This window comes from Hirundo rustica, chromosome Z (genome assembly GCF_015227805.2).
Source record: "Hirundo rustica isolate bHirRus1 chromosome Z, bHirRus1.pri.v3, whole genome shotgun sequence".
Taxonomy (NCBI): domain Eukaryota; kingdom Metazoa; phylum Chordata; class Aves; order Passeriformes; family Hirundinidae; genus Hirundo; species Hirundo rustica.
The window spans coordinates 20134464-20156422 of NC_053488.1; the positions used below are offsets into that span (position 1 = coordinate 20134464).

The window sequence follows — 21959 nt, forward strand, 5'->3', positions numbered from 1 at the left end:
AAAACATTTAATTTAAACAGCTTGTTGGGGACATTTGTTTAATGTTTGTTTAATATAGAATCACAGTATTGGAACATGAGATGTTTGTGGATTGTTTGTAATACTAGATTCATGACTCCTGCAGACAATGCAGTCCAAATTTAAGATGTTATTTACATTTTCTTGTTTTATGAATAATTATTTCAGAGATCTTTCCCACAGGAAGATCTTGAGAAGAGTGGAAGCATTTAAAAACAGTTGCACATCCACTTTTGTCCTTCTTTTAATGTCAGTGTTGTTTCCAGAAAGAACTGGAATGTACAATAAATTTCTATAAGAGTGTTGAAAACATTACATAGAAGCCCAGTCTCCCAGGAAGACTTGCAATTGAGAAATCTGGGGTTTTGCCTATCAAGGTATAGGTAAATAGGTACTTGTTTCAAAGTCATACAGGAGTAGGTGACATTAGTGAGGGCCTTTAAAAACTCGGTCACCTATTTAGATGCGTAAATGTAAATCTGAAGTCTAACTGTTACTTATATGCCTCCTAGTCACAATTGTGACTAGTTTTCTGTGTGAAAATATGTGTGTGTGTGTGTGTGTGTGCGCGCGCGCATGCATGCATTTGTGTGTATGAGATAGAGTTGTTCTATTTTCAAACTTGGGAAAGGGATGTTTCTTGGAATCTGCATATTTAAAATTAGATTTCCTCTGTGGTTCCACATTTGTAGAGTAAATCCAGGAAAGCATCACTGACTAATTATGTTACTCCAGATTTTTACTTCTATAAATTATGTGAGAAATTAATTCTGAGTAGTCTGAAAATTCATAATGGTGCTTCTCAGCATCAGCTCTGAACTGTTCAGCAAGTGGAAGAGATCCAAAGGATGATTAAGCATGTTGGTCTACAGAGGAGGCTGAATAATTGCAGAACTGGATGGGTACCATTGTTCGAGAAGTTCTTTCATTGTTGAACAAGCTTGCAGTAACTTGGTTCCTTAAACAAGCTTTTTTTGTTCTGCTATCAAATTGAATAGTCTTTAAGGGCTTAGAGGTAGATAAGTAGTTTTAATGATCTGATAGCTAAAGAAGTTTGCTTTGATATAGTCTGGGACACTAGATCATGTGAGAATTAGGTGCTCTTTCGTCTTGTCTGAAGTAAGTTGTTTCATTCTGGTTTAAATAAAAGCAAAAAGACAAGCTTATCTCCCTCCAATACTCAAAAGTATGTTGAGAATAAGAATATTAGAAAGATTTAGAAAGTCACTTGGAAATTGTGAAGCTTCTTCGTTTTCCCAACTGACCTGGACTTGGAGAAGAGGCTGCTGGAGGCTGTGTATAAAGAGGGTGAGAATGAAAGAGAATAATTTGGTTGTACTAAAGGGCTTCTGTATCAGTATCAGAAAGAGTTTTAGATTTGATCCTCTCCTTAATAATGGATAGCCATCCAGAGGATGATGCTTCCTCCTCTGCTGTCTCTTTAATTCATCTGAATGATGGTGAAAAATGCAGCCCAGTGGTTTGAGCCCAGCTGTCTCTCCAGTTTAAAACTGTACTCTGTATGTCTCCAAATCTCCTCTTGCAACAGAGTAGTTTTGGTATGTTGAAAAGTGCACTTGGGAGATTTCCTTACCAATCCAAGCAGGTCAAACAACTTAGTTATTTAATACACAAAAGACCTAAAACTGTGAAGCTTTATCATCACAGCCCTGGCTCAGCATTTTAATACCGTCTGCAACAAAACCAGCTTTGGTCTTCCCTGCTTTCAGAGCAGAGCTGCCTGTATGTTTGCTCCAAATATATCCCATCCATCCCAAAATACACATTTGTTGTCCTCAGAGGACGCCCACCTCTTAAACATAGGCAAGACTGCAGGGACATGAAGCGAGGCAAGGGCTTGTGCTGCCTGACCTGGAGTGGGAGCTGGAGACTTTGGTCAACACCACAGTTCAGAGCTTTACTGTTAACAGCTGACATACAGCAGATTATGTTTTTCAGCTTTCACCTATTCACGCTTTTTTTAATGTAATATCATTAAAACTCCACCATGTTCCTGGTCCAGTGGGAAATACTTTCTGGGATACCATGATCCCTGATTTCTGGTATAATTTCACTTGATATGTTTTGGAAATATGGCTCTTTTTATGTGCTTGCTTATGTTGTATGGACATAAAGAGGAGGGAGGAAGTGGATGGCTTCAGAGCTTTAGAAGGAATAAGCAGCTTCTCCCAAGAGGCACAGGTTGGTTTGGTAAGAACTGAGGCAGCTCCTCCTGAGCAGTGCTGCTGACAAGGACATACCCTATGGCCTTCAAGGTATTACTGGTGGTGGAAGCCGCTGTAGACTTCACACTGTCCCTGGAGAGTGATCCAGTCCAGACCCTCAGATGATCTGGAGCAAAGATAGAAAGAATTAGGAGAGCCTTGCTCTCTTCCCATCCTCTGGTGGGACATGGTGCTCCACATGGTGCCTAGCAGTGGGGGCATGTATGATCCTTACATAATTTTCCGGTGGCCCTGTGCCTACAGAAAAGCTTCAAATGAGGCTGTGTGGCATGCCTACTTTTTCATAGCTCCATTCCCTCTTTATAAAAATGGCCACAATCTCATTTCCTTAAGGAAAGATTTTACTAGTTGCCAGTGTTCTGGATACTGTTGAGAGCACCTGGAAATAAATAACTCCTGTAGAGAGCTAATTGGTGGAGAGGTTTTCAAAGCAAATCCAAGTATAGGCTTAGGTTTTTAACCTAACTGTTGTGCCCCCTTTAGAGTGTAATATTTCCTGCAAGAATTTTGTATTTCCATGCTTGGCTGTTTCAGTGTCCTCTTGTTGAACTGTTCTTTGTTCTCAGAGCTCGCTTGGGCTGATTACTGTAAACGTCCTGGTAATTACTAGGTTTGATTTAGTAAGTCTAGATGTTTGCACAGGTCTTTTGATCTTTAATACAGTGGACATAAATACTTGAAAAGCAGTTAAGAAAGCAATGCAGGGAACCTGTCTGCAAGAATTGATGCAGTTTTACCACTGCCTTTATTTAGCTATGGTACATTAGTTTTTTTTCTGTGCCCAGTTTGCCTGGTTAATTGATTTAAAGCAGGTTTCATCTGATCATAACCAGATACCTCTACTTTACTTGGCCACACATTTTTTAGGCAATGGAGCAGAAAGTGCACTTGAAAGATGTCTTGCATATGCCCGAAAATAAAGACCTGCAAGAGGTCAGATAACTATTTCCTCCTAAGAATGCTTGTTCCTCTGCTTTGGACAGAAAAGGAGCCCATGGTGACAAGTTCAGATGCATATTCAGAGGACGTTAAAAAACAAAAATCCCAGTTTTGATATTCTTATATACCTTTTGGTTACTTGTGTGGAGTTCAAACCTGAAGCTATGTTTTTGACTGTGCAGAAAATCCAGCTTTAGGGCTCCTACAGCTGTACTGAAAGCATTGAGGCCATGAAATATAAAATGCTGACTGCTATAAAACTTACTGTCAATTCAAATTTATTCAAAATCTCTCAAAGCCTCCTACCCTAAGATTTAAATTTTTATTGCCAGGTCAAATATCAGAAGTCTTCCTATGGCTGGCATAAAGCTGACCTGTAAATGTGCACTCTGGCTAATTCAGCAGAAACATAACCATGTACCTGGATCTGATTTGTACCACTGGGTAATCCAGAATAAAACAGATTTGCTGCTGTCCTGAAAGATTTCAGACCTCAGACCATTCATTACAGCAAAACCACCTTTCAACAATAGTGTGTCATTTAGTAAAAAAACCACCTCGATTCAATGTTGTTACTTTTTTTTTTTTTTTTCCCCTATTAGTTTTTAACAAATAAGTAGAAGCTACACTTAAATAGAAATTAGTAAATAATGCCTTTTGGTGGTAGTGGATTTATTTCTCTGGTGGTGAAATTCCCAGATGACTTTAGGAAAACAAGTACAATGCCTTCATCTATATATAAAAAGATTTACGGTATATGTCAAACATAACCTTTAAAGCAATTATAAAGTGATCTCACTCAGGGGATGAAAACAATTTTTGGAATAACTGCATGTATGTTTTTCTGGAAGTTTAGGCCAGGCTGGAAATGCCAAAGGGGTTATCCTGGAGGATTGGGTCTTGGCCATTTGTACAAATCACCTTTTAAAAACCAGTAATGGGACATTTTAATGACTCACTACATTTCTGTTTCCCCTACAAGAAAGTGATTATTGGAGCTCTTTACATTGTTCCTTTGAGGACAACATAGGAAGAAAAAGCTCAATTTGTCAGAAAAGAAAAAAGTTTATTGTTTATGTACTGAATATCCACATATGCTTTTTGACAGTTTCAGCCTCAACTTATTTAAAGAAAATATTCTTATTTTTCCATAAGCAATAATTTAAAACAGCTTTTTTGCTGCCTTAAGAAAGCCTCAAAGAAGCAGACTCTCTTCACCTGCATCATACCTACGTATGTTTAACTTGGTATTTTGAACTAAAAGGCTGGAGATGAGGGAAGAAAGTGTGTTACTTCCTGAGCCATAACTAAAATCTTTCACTGAGGAATGGAGAAGAACATAGCCAGTTTTTTTACATGGGTGGTATTTCAGCCTTTGAGAACACATTTATGTGGGCGTGCTGGGTGGAACAAGGGCAGGTAAAAACTGATTTTTCTGGCTGTAAATACTCCAGGGATGAAGGTGAGAAAAGCTGATAAACACTAAGAAGAGCAGAGAGCTGTGGAAGCTGCATGTCTATGGGTATAAACTGATTATGAATATATATAAGCCAGAATGCAGACCATTTCCAACTATGCAACATGTTGGGGCAGCTTTCCAGTAAAATATCAGCAATGTAAGTGTTCTTTTTGAAATTTGATGAGTTTTATTGATTAGAGCATGAAAAAGCTGCTGTGATAGCTGGGATCTGGATTTGATAATGCTGTGCTGGCTTGAAAGCAAAACCAGCAAGAGACTCCAAGTCAGAAAAAACAATTTAATAGGAGGAAAAAAAAAAAAGGTAAAATAAAATGCAATAGTACAAAATATCACTGACAGAGTCAGAATACAACCTGATAACCTGTGGTGGTGGTAGCAGTCCAGATGAAGTGGACTTGTTGAAGCAGTGATCCTGTAGAAAAGTCTGGTAGCTCTTGTCCTCTGGGAATCCAATGGGTAAGGCTGCCTGTGCTGTCCCAAATCCCAGATTATATCCAGGTGGGAATGCTTGGCTCCTTCCCCTGGGCAGAGCATCTCTCAATGGACTGATATCATTTTATGAGCCTTGCAATGGGGCCTTGATTGCCCATTAAACAGAGATAGCTCCCAGAGGGAGTTACCTATGAGTCATGCAGCAGGGTATTGATGGGCCATTAACAGAAGATGGTCTGGAGGCAGGGGGCAAGAGAAACACTGCCCAACCTAGTTTCAATAGCTCATGTAGATGGTGATAGAAGACATACTTTGGGCACATCTTACATTGCAACCTAGGACAGATGCCCAGGAGGCATCTTTGTGGCTGGTGGCACAAGGAAGGGGACCAGGCAGCTCTGCTCACCAGGTGCTGGTGGCACACCTTTGGGAAGAGGCATGCACCCAGGCTGCAGACATGCAAAGTGCCTGGTTGTTATATGGTTGGATGGAAAGGAATGGGACTTGGCTGTTGGCACTGCTTGGTGAGAGAGGACCATGCTTCTCTCAAGGTTTTTGCAGCATATTTTTGATCCTCTGAGAGCATCTGTCCTTCTTGCAAAGGAAGGTGCATGTCTTGTGCTGTGGGTCGGCTCTGGGTTCAGTCCATGGACTGCCATAGCAGTGGGGTATAAACCTGAGCCTTAAAAATGGTACTTAGCATGGTGGGAGTCTTTTTAAGATGACGTCCCATGGGGGGCTGATCGCCTTTGTGGGTTCTCCTCAAACAGAGTGGTCATGCTGTCTCTGCACCATCATGATCCTTCTATTTGAACAGGACTAATTTCGTTTCCATATCACACTAGGTGTATTAATTGACATTTCCCACCCCATTACTTTCCCAGTTGAGATGTTCTGTCCTTGCAAACATCCTATCTCCAAAATCTTTTTTCACTTTATCCTTGAAACTCCTAATGAAAAATCTCAACAGACCACACTACTGAGATCTAGGTAAGATGGGAGATTTAATTACCAGAGAGTGTGAATCAGTAGCCTCAGAGGTATTCAGAACAACCAGGACAAAATTTCTTTGGTGGAAAGTTGTCCCCAGGAACAGCCCTCCCTTTTTGCAGGACAGGGGGCTTCAGGCCCAGGGGCCAGCCCATTCCCAGTTCTGGCTTGTTTTACTCCAGACGAGTCTAGGCAAATCCAAGCTGGACATAAAATTAGAGTATTTTGTACATAGGTATGTATGCAATGTGAAGCAGGTGGGATGCTCTGGCAGATCTGTCACCTACAAAAATAAGCAAGGTAGTGGTGACTCCATGAAATTTTCTCATATGGGTCCTGAGTCTATTTTGTGGAAGTCAAGAGTAAAAATAAATTTCTTCTTAGCATTCAGGTTTCCATTTTTATCAGGTCTACTTTTTTCCCTTGATGAACAGCTTACCACTTTTCTATTTTTTGCTTCCATTGGCAATGGACACCGGAGCTGCTCTTCTCACCAGCACAGAGGCGTTCAGCTCAGTGCTGTGCTGTCTGTTACATCTGGAAGGAGTATTTCCTATTTATGCTTGTCTGGAGTAATTTTTCCAAAGCCAGAAGGTTTTGTTTGAGAATATCAAATCCCTTGAAAGTACTGTATAATTATCTACATGATTAATTTAAGTGTCTGCCATGGCTCTGCAGTGAGCTCAGGGGCGCAGACAAGCAACCCGCAGCGCATCGACGCCTGCAGCTTATCCTGTAGGGAGAAGGAATGGGGTTTCGAAGGCTGCCTGCCTCCAGCATCATGGAGAGGGCCTGTCATCCTCTGTCTCTGGAGGGATGTGTGTGCATGGAGGGGGAGAGCCCTCCAGCAATGTTGCTAAATGAATGATGGATGAGTTTTGCATGGAATGCAGATGCCTTTGAACACTCCAGCCGGCTAGTTGCAGGATTGAAGCTGAAGTCAACATCAGTGCCCTTTGCCAATGCAGAGGAGGTTTGGAGACTTGAGTTAAAACTCTTGAGTTTTTTCAAGAAGCCCCAAGATCTCAAGGCTGGAGACCCCAGCAGTGCTTTTGATCTGAGGATAGCTGGCAAAAGACAGTCTGTAATGTGTCTATCCAGTGTCAAAACAGATAAACAGCTGAGAATAAAACTCCTTAAATTTTTAGGAAAAAAGGGCCTCAAAGAATGATCTGACCCAATCTTCTCTAGAGCTTGAATGGTTCTGAAGTCTGTATGGTCAATGAGAGCCCTACCAAAGTTTGCTGTTAAAGCAAAGGGTGTCACTGTCACAAGGGTGTCATTGTCATAACTCACAGGATGTTATCTATTAAATGACCTCTTACTGTACTCTCACTAGGATGGGAGATTATACTGAGAGAAGTAAAAATAAGAGGGATTGAAATGGTGAGATCTACGGTCTCCCACAACTTAAGAGATAATGGCTTTAGTCATTGTTCATGGCAGATGTCTGACCTTCTGCAGAGACCGTGAGTGATGGAGACTCCAGCACCTGAGATGGTGTTCCCCAGTGCCTTGATATTCTTCATCCTTCTGAGTGTTACCTAATCACTACCCTAAATCTACCTGCATGTGATTCACATACATTACTCTGTCATGGACAAGAGGAACAGACTCATTTTCTCCTCGTGGTCACTGTGGGCCATTTTAAAGTACGTGAGTACCTTTAACTTGTGCTCTCACACCCTATCTGCAATGCTTTCTCCTTTTGAGCAGACCCTGATTGTTTTTAATATTTCCTAGTAAGTGACAGTTTCAAGACTGGCAAGTCATGTCAGAGGTCTGCTCCAATTGGGCAGTTTTGCCATTGAGACCTTCCCAGCCCTGTGTGAGGCTACAGAAATATTCCTTTGCCTTGTTGGCTTTGTCCCTGCTGACACATCCTGTGACAATGACCTTTTTTTTCCTACAACAGCAGGAGATTGACAGGAATGATTCCCTGTAAACCCTAGAAAATATTCAAAGCCAAGCTGGGTGGGGCTCTGGTCTGGTGGAAGGTGTCCCTACCCATGGCAGGGGGGTTTGGGACCACATTCCTTCCTAACCCAATCCATTCCTTGATTCTGTGATTCTCTGAAAATGTTGCATCTCTTGTCAAAGATTTCCCACATAGCCAACCCTTTCTAAGTGAGATATTCATTTTGTAGTACCCTGCATTTGTTCTTGATGAACTTTACCCTAATTTTCAGAGTATGTTTCTTTTCTGATTTTTGCCAAGGTATTTTAGATGCTAATCCTGTTCTCCAGTGTGTCTGCAGACACGCCCAGCTCCGTGTAATCTGCAGATTTAATATGAGTAATTGCTTTTATTGTCCAGGTCACTAATGAATGTGCTGAGCAGAACTAGACTATACAGATCCAGCAGAGCTCTACTTGCAGTGTCCTTCTGTTTTCACAGAATGTCATTAATAACTACTCCCTAGGTATGGATTTATAGTACTCTCATTTAATCATATTTCCCTAGTATATTTATAAGAAAGTTGTTTGAGACAGTGACAAAAGCTATAACAAAGCCAAGATAAATGACATCCAACAACTTCTCCATTATGAAAAGAAATTAATTTGATTTCACATGATTTTATTCTTGCCTCTCCTGTGTCTTCTGCTGCTTATATTTTTGTTCTTTTCCACATACATGCAAACTATTTCTCTGTTTGATTTGGATTTTTAGGATGATTAGTGCTAGATTGACTGAAGTCATAGTTTCTGTTACTTCTCTTTCTGTCCATGAGGACAGCCACAGCATTTGCTGTTGTCCTTAATTCTGGCCCCTTACCTGTTTGAGTTCTCACAAGTGACCAATAGGGAGGTATCTGAGATAGCTTTAGCTAGTTTTGTAGGAAATTTAAATGGTGGTTTGTCCCACTCTGCTGGGCTGGAAATACCTGGCTTGGACTGATCTCTTGCTCTGGAACAGGCGGAGAAGAGGATAGTATGCCTCAGTAGTGATACTGTGTCATATTGCATTCTGATCCCCTTTGCATAATTGCCAATTTTAACAAGGACTAAAGCAAAACTCAAACCAGCCTCTTTTGGTGTCACTTTTCAATAACTTTCTCTCTGAGCAACATCCTTTCTGACTGCCTTCTTGGTATTAATATGCATATAAAAGGTAACTTTTTTTTTTATCTTCTACAAGATTAATTTCATCTTTATGCCCTGATGTTTCTATTATTTTTTGCCTATGTGCTCACACTATTTTTTTTAACTTGTGCTCAGTAACCTTTTAGTGTTCTTTCTTCTTGTCTTTGAGGAAAACAAAAAGCTCATGACGTTGCCAAACCTTCTGATCCTTCTTCATTGAGATGCTATTGTGTCTGTGCCTTTTAAGCACAAAATATTGTTTCTCCAAGAAACTACAGCTCTACAGCTCACCTTGATTTCTTTTTTCTTTAAACTGTTCTCCATGAATTCTCTCCTAGCACTTTTTTTTTTTTTTTTTTTTTTTTAATGTACTGAAGCCAAGCATTTATGTTTTGCTGTTCCCAATCCCTTGGCATTCTTACATGAGTTTCTTTCCACCTTCTTACCCGCATCATATCTCTCTCTGGAGGCACTTCCGTGCTGATTACTTGACTCCATCCATTATGTGAGAATGTTGCTCTGAAGGCATCAAGACTTTCCATCTTCTACTGCTTTCCTTTCCTAGCAGATATTATCATGTTTCTGCTTTCCTATTTCCATTGAGTCAGCTGTTATCAGGTTCTTGGTTTAGGGTTTGTTGTGCCCTCGCCTGTGTTTATTTTGTTTTGTGCTTTCCACCTGTATTATTAACCAGATAATTTAGCAGTTCTTCCTCCCCCTGTGTTCTGGACCTCAGAGCAAATATATACATCATCCTCAATATGCCGAGAGATTCTGCCTCTACTTTTTTTTTGTTGGTCCACATATAGGCTATCCATTTTTAGATAAATATTCCAGATTCAGGCCTTACTACAGCAAGTTCCAGTTATGTCAATTAAATTATTTGCTTTTGTCTTAAATATGAGATCTTAAATAAGACTTAAGTTCTGTGTTAAAATAACCCCACATGTTCACCACTGTTGCAGTAGATATCTAAAATATTCAGAAGGATTTAACCTTATCTCCTAGTCAGTCTGTGTCTGTATTACCACCTCTTGTTTGGTGATAATCACCTCTTGCCGGGGCAGCTTCTGTCTTCATTCTTCCCCTTTTCTTCCCTGTTTTTCATACCCTGAGCCTAACTCAGAAGACTCTTTCACTAAGCAGGGGGCAAGTTCCTCCTTTCCCAAGCTGATGTCTATCCCTGTTGAGCCACTGGTGTAACATCACCCTCTTGGTGAAGATGCTGGTGTCCTCCTCTACAAGCATTGCATGTGGCCCTGATCTGTTGCTGTCCCTGCTTGGGCTTTTTTGGGGTCCCTCCTGTCCATCTAGGTAGTGCCTCACAGCCAAGGAGGTGGCAACACTTTGGATACAGCTTCTGGGGAGGAGCATTTTGCAAGGGCCTCCCACTGCTCTCATTCTTTAGTGGTTAAAAGCCCTTTCTACAGCCCTTCTACTTAACGCAAGCCTTTCATACACATCTGCAAGACCAGACCTGCTGCAAGTTCAAAGCTGCTGCTTTTCTCTGCTTTCCTGGTGCACAACTCACTAAGCAGCATCCATTGCTAGAAAATAAAGCCTTACAAGAGTCCCAACCAGACCTGACTTGTGTCAGAGCTTTTTCTTGTTTCAGAGATACCAATGATCCTGGCAAAAAAACCCTGTCTCGCTCTGTTGCCTGCCAACCCCTGGTTCCCACTGCCTTCTGGCTGCCTGTGTGCCTCCCTCTCCAAACTGCAGGAAACTGGGGAATCCACCTGTCCAACTCTTTTTCCCAGGAAACTGGATAGTCACTTCCCTTAGATGCCTTACCCACAAGGTGGCTGTGAGCCACTCCTGCCACGAAGAGATGGACCCCACTGCTGTCCTCATGCTTCATGTTTGCTGCTGCCCATCCCTCGTGCAGCTTGGTGCGGAGCTAAGTCCAGGAGGAGCCTGATTTAAGCCTATCCCAGTCCAAAATCACTGGCAGGGACAGCGCCCCTCCAGAGACCCTTGGAGCGGGTTTGGTAGGAATGTCTCCTCCGCGTCGGGGAGAGCCCTGAGCTGCGGCAGGAGCATTCCCTGGGCTCTGCAATCCGCGTTTCACCGCGAAGGTCAGGAGCTGATGGTGACCTTTTATTCCCTTGCTGAGGAGAGCAGCTGGTGCCCTCAAGTGGTAAATCGCAGAAGGAGAGCGGCCAGGCCGTGAGAGCCGGCCCTGGGCCGCCGGGCCGGGCCTGCCGGGTGCCTGCAGCGGTCCTGGCAGTTCTAACCACGCTGTTTTGCCCTTGCAGGACGAGACGCTGTGGTGATCGTGGTGGGAAGAAGCGCTTTGTTCCCGACGGAGCGGGGACACCGGCGGCAGGCAGACCTGGACAGCCTCCGCCGCTCGCAAGCGTTGCCTTACCAGCCTGTTCGTAGGGCTGGCTGTAGCGCCTTGACACCAAACATCCTTCCTTGACTGTGTTCTTGGTCGGCTGGGACCCACCCAAAAATCTCCGTGGGACTAGATGGAGCTTGCTTTGGACCTGCAGCCCCACTCCAGCATGTCTCCAGGGGCTGCGGCGTGCCACGGCAGACGACCAGGGAGCCGACTTGGGCCGGGGCTGATGCCGTGAGGGGATGCCCAGGGACAGCGATGCCCATCACACAGGACAACGCCGGGGTCTTCCTCCCCCTCCTGTGCCAGTGGCTGCAGAACAGCCGGCGGGAGGGTGCCGAGGGAGCCGAGCAGCAGCTCTGCCGCTCGGCCGTCCAGAAGCTGAGCGAGTACATCCAGCTCAACTTCTCCGTGGACGAGAGCAATCTGCAGCCAGGCAGCTGTGTGGCTTCGGATACGGAGATCTGCACCATGTACCTGGCCCAAGAGATGAGGAAAAATGAGGTCCTGGGCCTGAGCTTTGGGAATATCCCTGCTCTGGGGGACTATGGGGAGAAGCGTCGGGGAGGAAAGAAGAGGAAGGCGCATAAGGGGCCCGTGCTCGATGTCGGGTGCATCTGGGTGACGGACTTGAAGAAGAACAGCCCGGCCGGGAAGTGCGGGAGAGTGCGCCTGAAAGACGAGATCCTTTCTCTGAATGGACAGCTAATGGTCGGTGTGGATGTCACCGGAGCAAGGTAAGGGTGGAAGAGCTGCCAGCACCAGCTGCCTCTGGTGCCACATGGTGCAAGTCACAGTTGATACTGATGGAAGTCCAGGAGCAGATGTTTTGACCTTTGCTATCCAGCCCCTGAGAGAGCCCTGGGTTCGTTCTTATTGGGGAAAATAAGTAACAAAAGCAAATTGGTATTTATCTTGTACGTGCTACTTACACGCTGGAAAATTTTCAGGGATCACTGGGTCAAAAATTAGATGTCACAATCACCAGAGGGGCCCAGGAGCCTTCCTGGGTTTGTATAAAACTATTTCCTTAAGCAAAAATGAGCACAGACACAGCAGCACTGGAAGATATTTTCACAGGTCCTTCTTATTTTTGTTGAATTATTTCCGATGAGGGAAGCATTTTTGACAGCTAAATGTTGTTTGAGACTTTCTCAAAGCAAGACATTTTTGTGTTTTCCAGTGTGGAACAACTTCATTTTAATAAATTCTCTTTGATTTTAATGCATTTGCTCTCTTCTGATATCTCCTGACCCAGAAAACTTGAAATCCTTAAGAGTTCAAATCAAAAATTAAGATTCTTGCAATGATATAGATTATTCTTGTGGGGTTTTTTGTTATTTTGTTTGTTTGTTTGTTTTTAAATTCAGCTACTCCATGGTGTAGAATCAGTTATTGTCCCAGTTTTGCTCTTTGTGGGCTGGTCGACTTTCTCACATTACCCTTTGAAAAGACAAAACCCTTTCTCTGCTGTAGATGAGGACAAAATCTCTCATTAATACTTGAGATTACAATGTACCTGAGGGCATGAAATTCTCCCCCTCTTGCCAAAATGGAATTTATTTTGGGGGTGGATACTTTTGGAAACCAAGTCCCAGTGAAGTGATCCCAACAGGCAGTGAACGTGGCAGAAGTTTGGGCTGACCATCACTCCCAATTCTGACACGTGGCAGAATAAAAGCAGTGACTCCTCGATGTGCGGCTGCTGGGCAGCTCAACCTTATGTGGTTTTACAGGTATGAAAAACACCCTGTGTAATTCCTTGTGATTCAATGAGTGTATAAATACTGGTACTGTGGCAGTATCAATGAGTGGCACCTCCAAATTTGAGAGTGTTTATGGCAAAAGGCAGTTAGTTTGCTGCTTCCCCTTTGTCAGATGTCACTGTTTCTAAATACAAGGGAATTGCTTGCAGTAGGCAGCAATAGTGTTATCTTATTGATAATGCAAAAGAGAGCTAATAGCCAATGAAGTTGAAAATATTTGGATATCTGTAGTTTTTGGTCTGTCCCTGAAGGCTTGCTCCTTTTGGAAAGCTCTGTTATTAAACCAGCAAGCTGTGACTGCAGCTAATGGGAGCCAAGTGCTCCATTTTCCTTACTTTTTTTGGACCAGAAGGCAGGGTTTTGGTAGTATGGGACCAGTGTTGTTCTTAAAATCCTGGTTTAGAATATTATACATCCATTTTAGGGCAAAAATTAGGACATTTCTCAGTCAAAACCTCTTTTATTTTCAGCATCCAAAGCATCCTCACCTAACTTACAGTTGACTGCTATTTGACAAGGGTGATGTTGATGGATGACAGTTTGGGACCTTGAGAATGCTCCCAGTTTGGAGAGGCGGCTTTTGCCTTTCAGGGACGTGGCTGCCAGCTCCAGCCCCATGTTCCCATATTGTTCATCTGAAATGCTTGAGGATGTTTTGAGAGTCTCTCAGTGGCTTTCTTCATTTAGATGCTTAGAAGGGACATTATTCTGTCCAGCTTTATAATAGGCTGAAAGGCAACATCAACTTGCCTTCTGGGAAGACCACTTCCAAGAGGCTTTCCTAGAGTAATGGTATTGCTGCTATGGTGGAAGTAGCAGAGCCCTTTTCCCCTTGTTTTTTCAAGGTATTGTTGGGGCAGGACAGCACACTAAATAGTAGTACTGAGTCCATTTCTGACTGCCTAATTGTTCTCTGGCTGAGTGAGAAACACTTCCAGGTCAATACAGGGGGCTGTAGGTGCTCTTATTTGTGGTGTGGAGCCTGCACATGGTCAGTGAAAGTAAAATACTGCCTTAGCTCCTGCAGCACCAGGCTGGATTGGGCAACCAAAATTAGTGTTTATGTGTTTATTCCACACCTGCCAAGTGTTTCAGGGCAGCCCCATCTTCCCTGATGAAGAAGCTTTTCACACTGATATAGGGAATCTTCTGATTTATTCCCTTAACAGTGGAGGATTTGTTATGGGGGTCTCAGAGCTCTGCCATTTCCCACCTCTGCAGCAGGGTTTGCAGAACTGTTCTCACATACTCTGGGCTTCATGTAACCTCAGCTATAGTTCCAACCTGCCATCCAAACCCTGCCTGTTATAACACCAGAAAACAAGAGAGAAGAGGTAAGGGCACACAGTCCCTTCTGCTGGCCACCCTATGGATGTGGTCAGCCTCTAGAGGATGCAGCGGTAGATGACTGGAGCTGGAACAGATAGGGCAGCCCTGAACAGACTGGGCTGTTTTGGCACCTGCCTGGTGTGCCTACAGGTCCTCATGTCTTGGAGTGGTGATGGGGTCAGACACAGTAAAAGAGCACAACACCTACTGGAGGAGCGAGCTGTGAGTACCACTCATCTATCTCTCCTTGCTAGGAAAGCTGAGTATGACTTCTTTAAAGAAAAGTTATTTATTTAAATTTCACCTGATTTCCATGTAAACAGCAGAGACGGGTTGATTATTGCTGAACTTGTTTCTTTTATTTTTTTTCTTTCTTTTCATTTAGAGAAACATTACGCAGTAATAAAATCATCAAAGCTCTTTGCTTAACAGGGTGTTATTACATTAGAGAGGAGTAATGTAGGTGGTGTCATTTTTGGTGATGTTAGTGACTGAGTGAAAATTATTGCTCTCTTTATAGTTAGCAAATTGGTGTGTCTGTCAAACACAATTGCAGGGAAATGAGCTGTACTGGAATACTGAACAAAGGTTAGTCAAAACTCTGCATATTTATTTGTCTTCTGTCTATATAATTGTATCTCCAAAATACGTGGGTTATGTTCCCACAGACAGCTTCCTATATATTTTGGATCTACTCTACTCATTTTGGGCTATTACTCACTTACTGGAGGGAGGCTGTTAGTATTTCTGCAGATGCAGATGAATGAATCCTTCATTTCTTGAACATAACTGAATGGGGCTTCATTGAGCAAGTCCTGGGAGCATTCTAAAAAAAAAAAAAATTGTCATGAATATAATTCAGTTTTAAATATGTGATTATGAATTTCATCAAGTACAGCTGCAGTTCTTGGACACAGATACCATATACATTTAATCTTTAAAATCAGTGCTAAATAGATTTCCAAATTAATTCTTGAAAAAAGCAAAGTAAGATACAATGCCAGTGATGACAGTGTGGTAGAAACATGAGGTATTATTATAATTTTTTTATTGAGAAAACCCAACCACTCCCTCAAAATATCATCTTTCTCATTGCCAAAAATTACCAAACATTGCCATATGTGGGAATACAGTCAGAGAAGTGGCTGGCTTCTTTTTAACCCACAAATTGGAGTTGCTTCCAAAAAAATGAAGAGAGAAGTGTTTTGACACCAACACCTTTGCACAGTGCTTTCTTAGTCTCTCCTCTTCAGTCAGTGTCTTGGGGGAATTTGCTAAGACTCCTCCTCAGAATAGATATGGCATGCCAAATTTCAGGGAAATCAGTTTATTTTCAAAGATGCTGAGAAAGACCTTCAGGAATCAGGTCTGCAATGCAGAGGGTGCTTCAAGTACCACTATTGAAGGCAAAGCTTTTACTTTACTTGAAGCTGAGGGTTTTCACTAGAGCCAAGGTCTTTCCTGAATGCTTGCTGCTACTGCACATCATATGTTCATGCCTCCAGGTTAGCTGGAACTATGAAGATAAAGTCCTGCTCCTCATCACAGGTCAATGCCATTAGTAGGCGTGTGATATATGGACATTCTAAGCACAGTCCTGCATCTCTGTAAGTGCTAGCAGCTGATTACAAATGACAGTTCAAAATGTCCAACAAAATTATAGGTCTCAAAATGGGCTTAGCACTTAGCTCTGCCTGCTGTAGCAGTCATTAACAGTCCTGAGCTCTGCTGGATGAAATCTTGATTTTTTTGTCAAAAAAAGGAGTTTTTGCTCGTGCTGGAAACAAATCATGCAGCTCCTGGCTGTAATTAGGGACAGATTCTGCCCTGAACAAAGGTCTTCACAAGGGCAATCTTTCTTGTTCTCTTGTTGTGAGGCCTGCAGACAAGGAACAGACCTGTACCTGCAGAGCAGTGCATGTGCTGTGGGGCTGGGAGCGGTGAAATCTTTACTGTGTCTGAGAAAAGCTGCTCAAAAATCTGAGTGTGATATGAAAACTGTTTTTTTCTGAAGAGCACAATTTTCAAGGCACTTTTTTATTGAGATCCCCTTTCCTCAGAGATTTGAATGGAATTATTTTTTTAAAAATCCACAGCTTTGCTCCTGCAATAGAAATATTTTCTTGCTGGGAGAAACATCCTTCCCCTCCAAATGTGGCTACTCTTTGTTATTAAAGTGCTCCAGTTTTGCATTTTCCACGGGGTTCTGCTTCCTGCCATGCTGTGTTGAGGTACAGTTACTGCCTTGCCATGACCACTTTGTCCCTGCCCTGGCAATTGCAATTGTCTCTGGAGCATCTGCAAGATTTTGTTGCACTGTGCCACTCGCCAGTTTGTTCAAAATACATCCATGTGCCCCTACTGATGTGTGGGCATGGGATACTGTGGGAACCAGGATCAAGGGCTGCTCTCCCTCAGCACATCAGCTGAAGCTCTCACGCCACATTTCGGGTATGAAATCCATTCCTTAGTAGGGTTGGGTGTTGGGGTGTATGGATGCCTGTATTATGGTGAAAGGAGGTCTCAGGTCTCTCTGCTTATGATGGGATTGTGTTTCATTGAAGTTTTTGGGAATTATCTTCCTGAAAGTGCAATCTCCTTTACACATCCTTTTCATTACAGAAAATTCACCCCAAGAAAACCATCACTGGTCATCATAGCAAGCTTTTTCTCACAGCACCCCTATGTCCCAGGCACGTCAGGTGTCTGGTTTAGGGCAAATTTCGGAGAAAACCCCTGAATGGGGTCTCTCTGGGGAGCAAACTTAAACAGCCCCTTCCCCCAACTGGTCTGGTAAAGAACTTCTTCCGAGAAAAGTGGAAAAAACTATTTTACTTCAAAAACAAAGTGCATACAAGTACAAAGAATGAATAATATGAAACAATAAAACCTCTCATTCTGGAGTGAGATGGCAAATTGAGAAAGTTCTTGCCGTGAGTGTAGCTCAGCTCTCTCTCAGTCTCTCCTCAGTCCCAGTCCCTCCAGCGCTGCTGGAAAATGCCGAGGTCCAGGCCCCAGTGGGACACAGGTGCAGCCCCCAGTGCTCCCCTGGGTTTTTTCAGTCCAGAGCAGGTTTAAACAGTTCCAAGAAAAAAAGGAAAATTAAACAATCCAGGGAACTTCTCTGCCCTAGCTAGCTGAAACTAACTAAAAGCAAAAAGATCTCTGTCCTGCAGTCTCTCCAAGCCTCCGCCGAACACCCCGTCCAGAGAAGAATGTGGAGGAGTCAGGCAGTTTTCTCAAAACAAACTCTGCGCTTCTCCTTGCTCTTAGAACCAGTCTTAAAGGCACAGGACTCAATATACAGCACAAACAGAACATAAAATTGGGGACACATGCATCATAAAGTCGCCCTAGGACATCAGGTTGCATGGATTGATTGCTCTGTTTTACTGTGTTTCCCCACCTTCCTAAAGCAAAAGTGCTGCCAACACAAGTGATATTCAGTATAAGCATCTGCTTTGCCTGGTGTTAGTAGGGCTTTCTCTTGGTTATGTCCACCGGAAAATATTTTTGTTTTAATAACAAAAATAATGGAAATTTATCCTGTCCCTTTGCCCTTGGCCAAGGGGCAAACATTTCTGTGGGAGCTCCTTGTTAAAATATTAACAGCACTGACTACACAGCGAAAAACAAATACAGTGGTCCTGGAGACTACAGCCTCAAATGCAGTCTCAGGGAATAGAGTTCTCATAACTGACCTAAAAAATACCCCCAACCTGTTGTAGAATTGAATTAGTTTCCTTTTTTATATCATATTACCAATCTTCATGCTGCTAAGTGATGGATCAGGGCACAGAGGTTGAGACCTGGGGCTGGTTATCATGGGCGAGGTTGAGAAGCCTGTGTTGATGTGCCCTCCAAGCTGCCTGGTACACAAGTCCTGAGGATGGAAAATAAGCAGAACATAGGGATTTTGGCTGAGTGTCTCTCATCCAGTAGAGCTGCTGTGAGCAGTAACACAGCAGTAAATATAGTAAATGTGTGCTGAACCTGTGCAAAATGAGAGAAAACCTATGGATGTCTAACATTCACAAGGCACAGCTAAAGTCTCACTGTGCTCCTGAAGTCTGGAGCACGCAGTCCCCTCTGAAGCATGTTTGCTGTACTTTTCACTGATAGTGGATATAAATCCCTTCCTTGATAGTGGATATAAATTCCTCCCTCTCCCCTCCTTTAAAAAATAGCAGGACTAAGAAACTAAGACAGAGATGTTTTTCTTCCCTTCTTTTATGTTTCCTGGAAGGTATGAGCAGACTTAGCCATACGTGTTGAGAAATAAATTGCTCTGAAGAGCTTTATTCCAAATCCTCTCTTAGGAGCCAAAGTCTTAAACAGAAGGTCACTAATCCCCAGATTCATCAGAGATCATTTAGCTGGTTTGTCCTCTTTGCTTTATTAATCTGAGAGTGTGTTCATTCGGTTTCCCCTCCTCACCCTCTGGCTCTTGCTGTCCCTCTCAATGTCCCCATGCCAAGCCTCTGTAGAGGCACAGCTCATTCCCTTGTAGCAATGGCCATTAGCAACATCCTCAACAGACTTTCTGAACTCCTTATCTGCCTCAAATTTGCATCTTATTTATCTTCTTGCTCAGATGAGTTTTATCTAAACTCCATAAAAAATGATGGAAAGACTTCCACTGATTTAAATAGCTCACATCCTCTATGTGTTTGCATGTTTGTCCAAAAAGTTAGAGATCAATATGCCTGTAATTGCCTTCTACATAGTGTCAGCACTGAGTTGGCCTCTCTCTAGAAATCGTAATTCCCCAGGAACATACATGTATAACTAGGCAACATCCTCAGGGTCTTCTGCCGAAAGTGCTCCCAGCCCTGCCTCTGCACAATTGCTTTTCAGCGGCATTGCATCAGGCTTGAAAAAACTTGGACAGGGGTGGGTGGTGTTGCCTTAGGAGGTGTAAAAACTTCAGGGGTTATAAAGAGGGATTTTTCTGTGCTTTGTTTTCATTTTAATGGGCTGTGAAAGTTCTGATTAGAAATCTGTAGCTTGCTGCCCAATGTATGTACTTCTCCATGCTATTCTGCCCACACTGTAATTACAAGAGAACAAGCCCAGTGTTTGGGAGGGGGCTTTCCCCTTCCTGCTCTTCCCTCCCTGCTCATCCACTGTTTTGGTGAGTCAGCCTTGTGCCTTGTCATTTACCCTGATACCAAAGTGCCAGCAGGATTGTTTTTACATCCTGAGTGGGATTTTCAGCCTGACACACAGCAAGTATCCCATGCTTTCAGATCATCTGGTAGTATAGTCAGGGCAAAACAGAACTGAGCTAATTGAGAAACTGCTGGAATGTGCAAAATAAGAGCTGGTTTTTTCCACCTCCCCGCCAAGTAGCAGGTGAGGCCTTCAGCCACAGCATCAGATATTTTCACAGCCTCTCCAGCAGCGCACTCTTTGCTAGCACAGAACAGTGTTTTAGCCATCGATAATTAAAAATACAGATGTTCAAAGACACAAGCAGGGAACATTCCATGCCAATTACTCCTACTCTTTCTATGATGCTTGTGCCCTTACACACCAGTTTGCCACGTGCAGTCATTCACAGCATCTTCTGAACTGTAAATGTGACTTTCTTTTCATATTCTGGGAGCCTGCACAAAGCAGGCTGTGGGCTAAAGACTGATTTTCTTGAGACAGAAGCTCTGAGCTGCTGCAAGAGGAGGAGGTGACTGGAGCTAGGTTACTGAGTAGCAGTGAGAAGTCTGGAAGGATGTCCTTTTCCGCCTGTCCTGACAGGTGTGCCATGAGCCCTGGATAGCCATAGCTTCTCCAGTCCTTATTCAAGTATTTTTTCTTAAAGCACTGGGCAAAGTGAGCAACATTCTCAGTCTTATATATGTTTTGGGGCTGCTCTGCAAGAAGACCATGATCATACTTTCTTGCCAACATCTGGGTGGGCTCTGGAAGATGGACTAGAACTGAACTCCAGAGCTAAAAGCATTAACAGTGATGTCAGCTTAAAACCCACTTATCCCCTGTCACTGGGAATCTGGCCTGGACTGGAAAGGACAGGAGCAGGGAGGGTTGAAAAATGGTGAACAGGAGATAATTCCACAATCAGAGGCTCAACTCAGCCTCAGAGAAATGGTTTGTCAGCATGAACCTGCCATCCATAGACAAAGTAAGACGATAATTAAAATAAACATAGGTGAGATCAGCCAAGACACACGTATACAATTGCAGAGACAGCTGTGGCAGTGGGTGGCTTTTGGGATGGGAATTTTTTTTTAACATGGAAAACTCATTGCTTTTTTTTAGCTGATGTGACATTTGCCTCCAGCTCCAAGCAATGTGACATGTTCCTTGAAACTTACTTTTCTGTGTCCTTTTTATCAGATGTGGGCTAAGAGGGGAAGGGCATACATATCAACCACAGACTGCAGTATTGCTCACTGTAGTTGCTTCTTTCTCTGGGTAAAATGTATGATGTTCAGCAAGATCACCTGAGCCTCCAAAGGAAAATGTTTAACAGACAAGTAACAGGGAAAAGATAAGTTGGTGGGCACTGCCACAAGATTTGGGGCAGTTCAAGAATACTTCCAAAACAGGACAAGAGTAAGGCAAATGGTGATTATTAGCTTCAAGCTTCACCCCAGAGCATCCAAGACTCAGGAATCCCATCCAACTGAAGCCTCTCTTACAAGAATATGAGAAACTAGAGATAGATGGAAAACCGATTCAATGTTTTTCAAAATAAAGCAGAATTGTTGAAATGTGACTGAAAGAGATTACTGTTTCAGCTGATGCCTAAGACTCATTTCTATTGTTTGAAAAGGTCACAAGGTCTGATTTTAACTCTTCCCTGCAGTCAGTACTATAGATAAGTGGATGATCTTCAAAAAAGCCCCCCAAAACAATCATACAAACAAAAAACAAACTATTACTATAGTAATAACTTTGATTCGGGTTTCCTATGCCATTACTTGATCACCAGAATAGGTCAGGCTAGCAGGGTAACAATTCAATGAAACAAAAGTCAGGGAAGTCTTCCTTCCTGTCCTTCTACACTTTGACCAGTGTCTCTTTTTGCCATCTTAACTAAATAATTACTAAATGCTTGCCAATTTTTCATAATCTGGGCTATTTTTATTCTGGTAGCAAAGAGAGAAACACAGATGTGGTAACCAGTAAACTTTGTGGTACCATCTATCTGAGTACAGAGCCCTAGGCTGGAGGTTGGGGAATTCTGTCTTGGAAACTCGTGGTTGACAAATAGAGCCAAGCCAGTGTGTGATGTTCTCACTGAAAATGGTTTCTAACAAACACTAATTGTTCTGCTGAAAACGACATTTCATGTTTTCATCTGCGGAAGA

General features: G+C 42.9%; 1 protein-coding gene across 4 annotated transcripts in view; it reads left to right on the plus strand.

Annotated features, from left to right (window-relative positions):
* Positions 1 to 21959, plus strand: part of PDZD2 (PDZ domain containing 2) — a 204817-nt gene that overhangs the window by 56163 nt on the left and 126695 nt on the right. For all 4 annotated transcript variants that reach the window (XM_040089765.2, XM_040089767.2, XM_040089766.2 and 1 more), the window contains exon 2: positions 11448 to 12270. In XM_040089765.2, the coding sequence (XP_039945699.1) occupies positions 11792 to 12270 (479 nt within the window). In that variant the 5' untranslated portion in view covers positions 11448 to 11791. The remainder of the gene's footprint in view (positions 1 to 11447; positions 12271 to 21959) is intronic.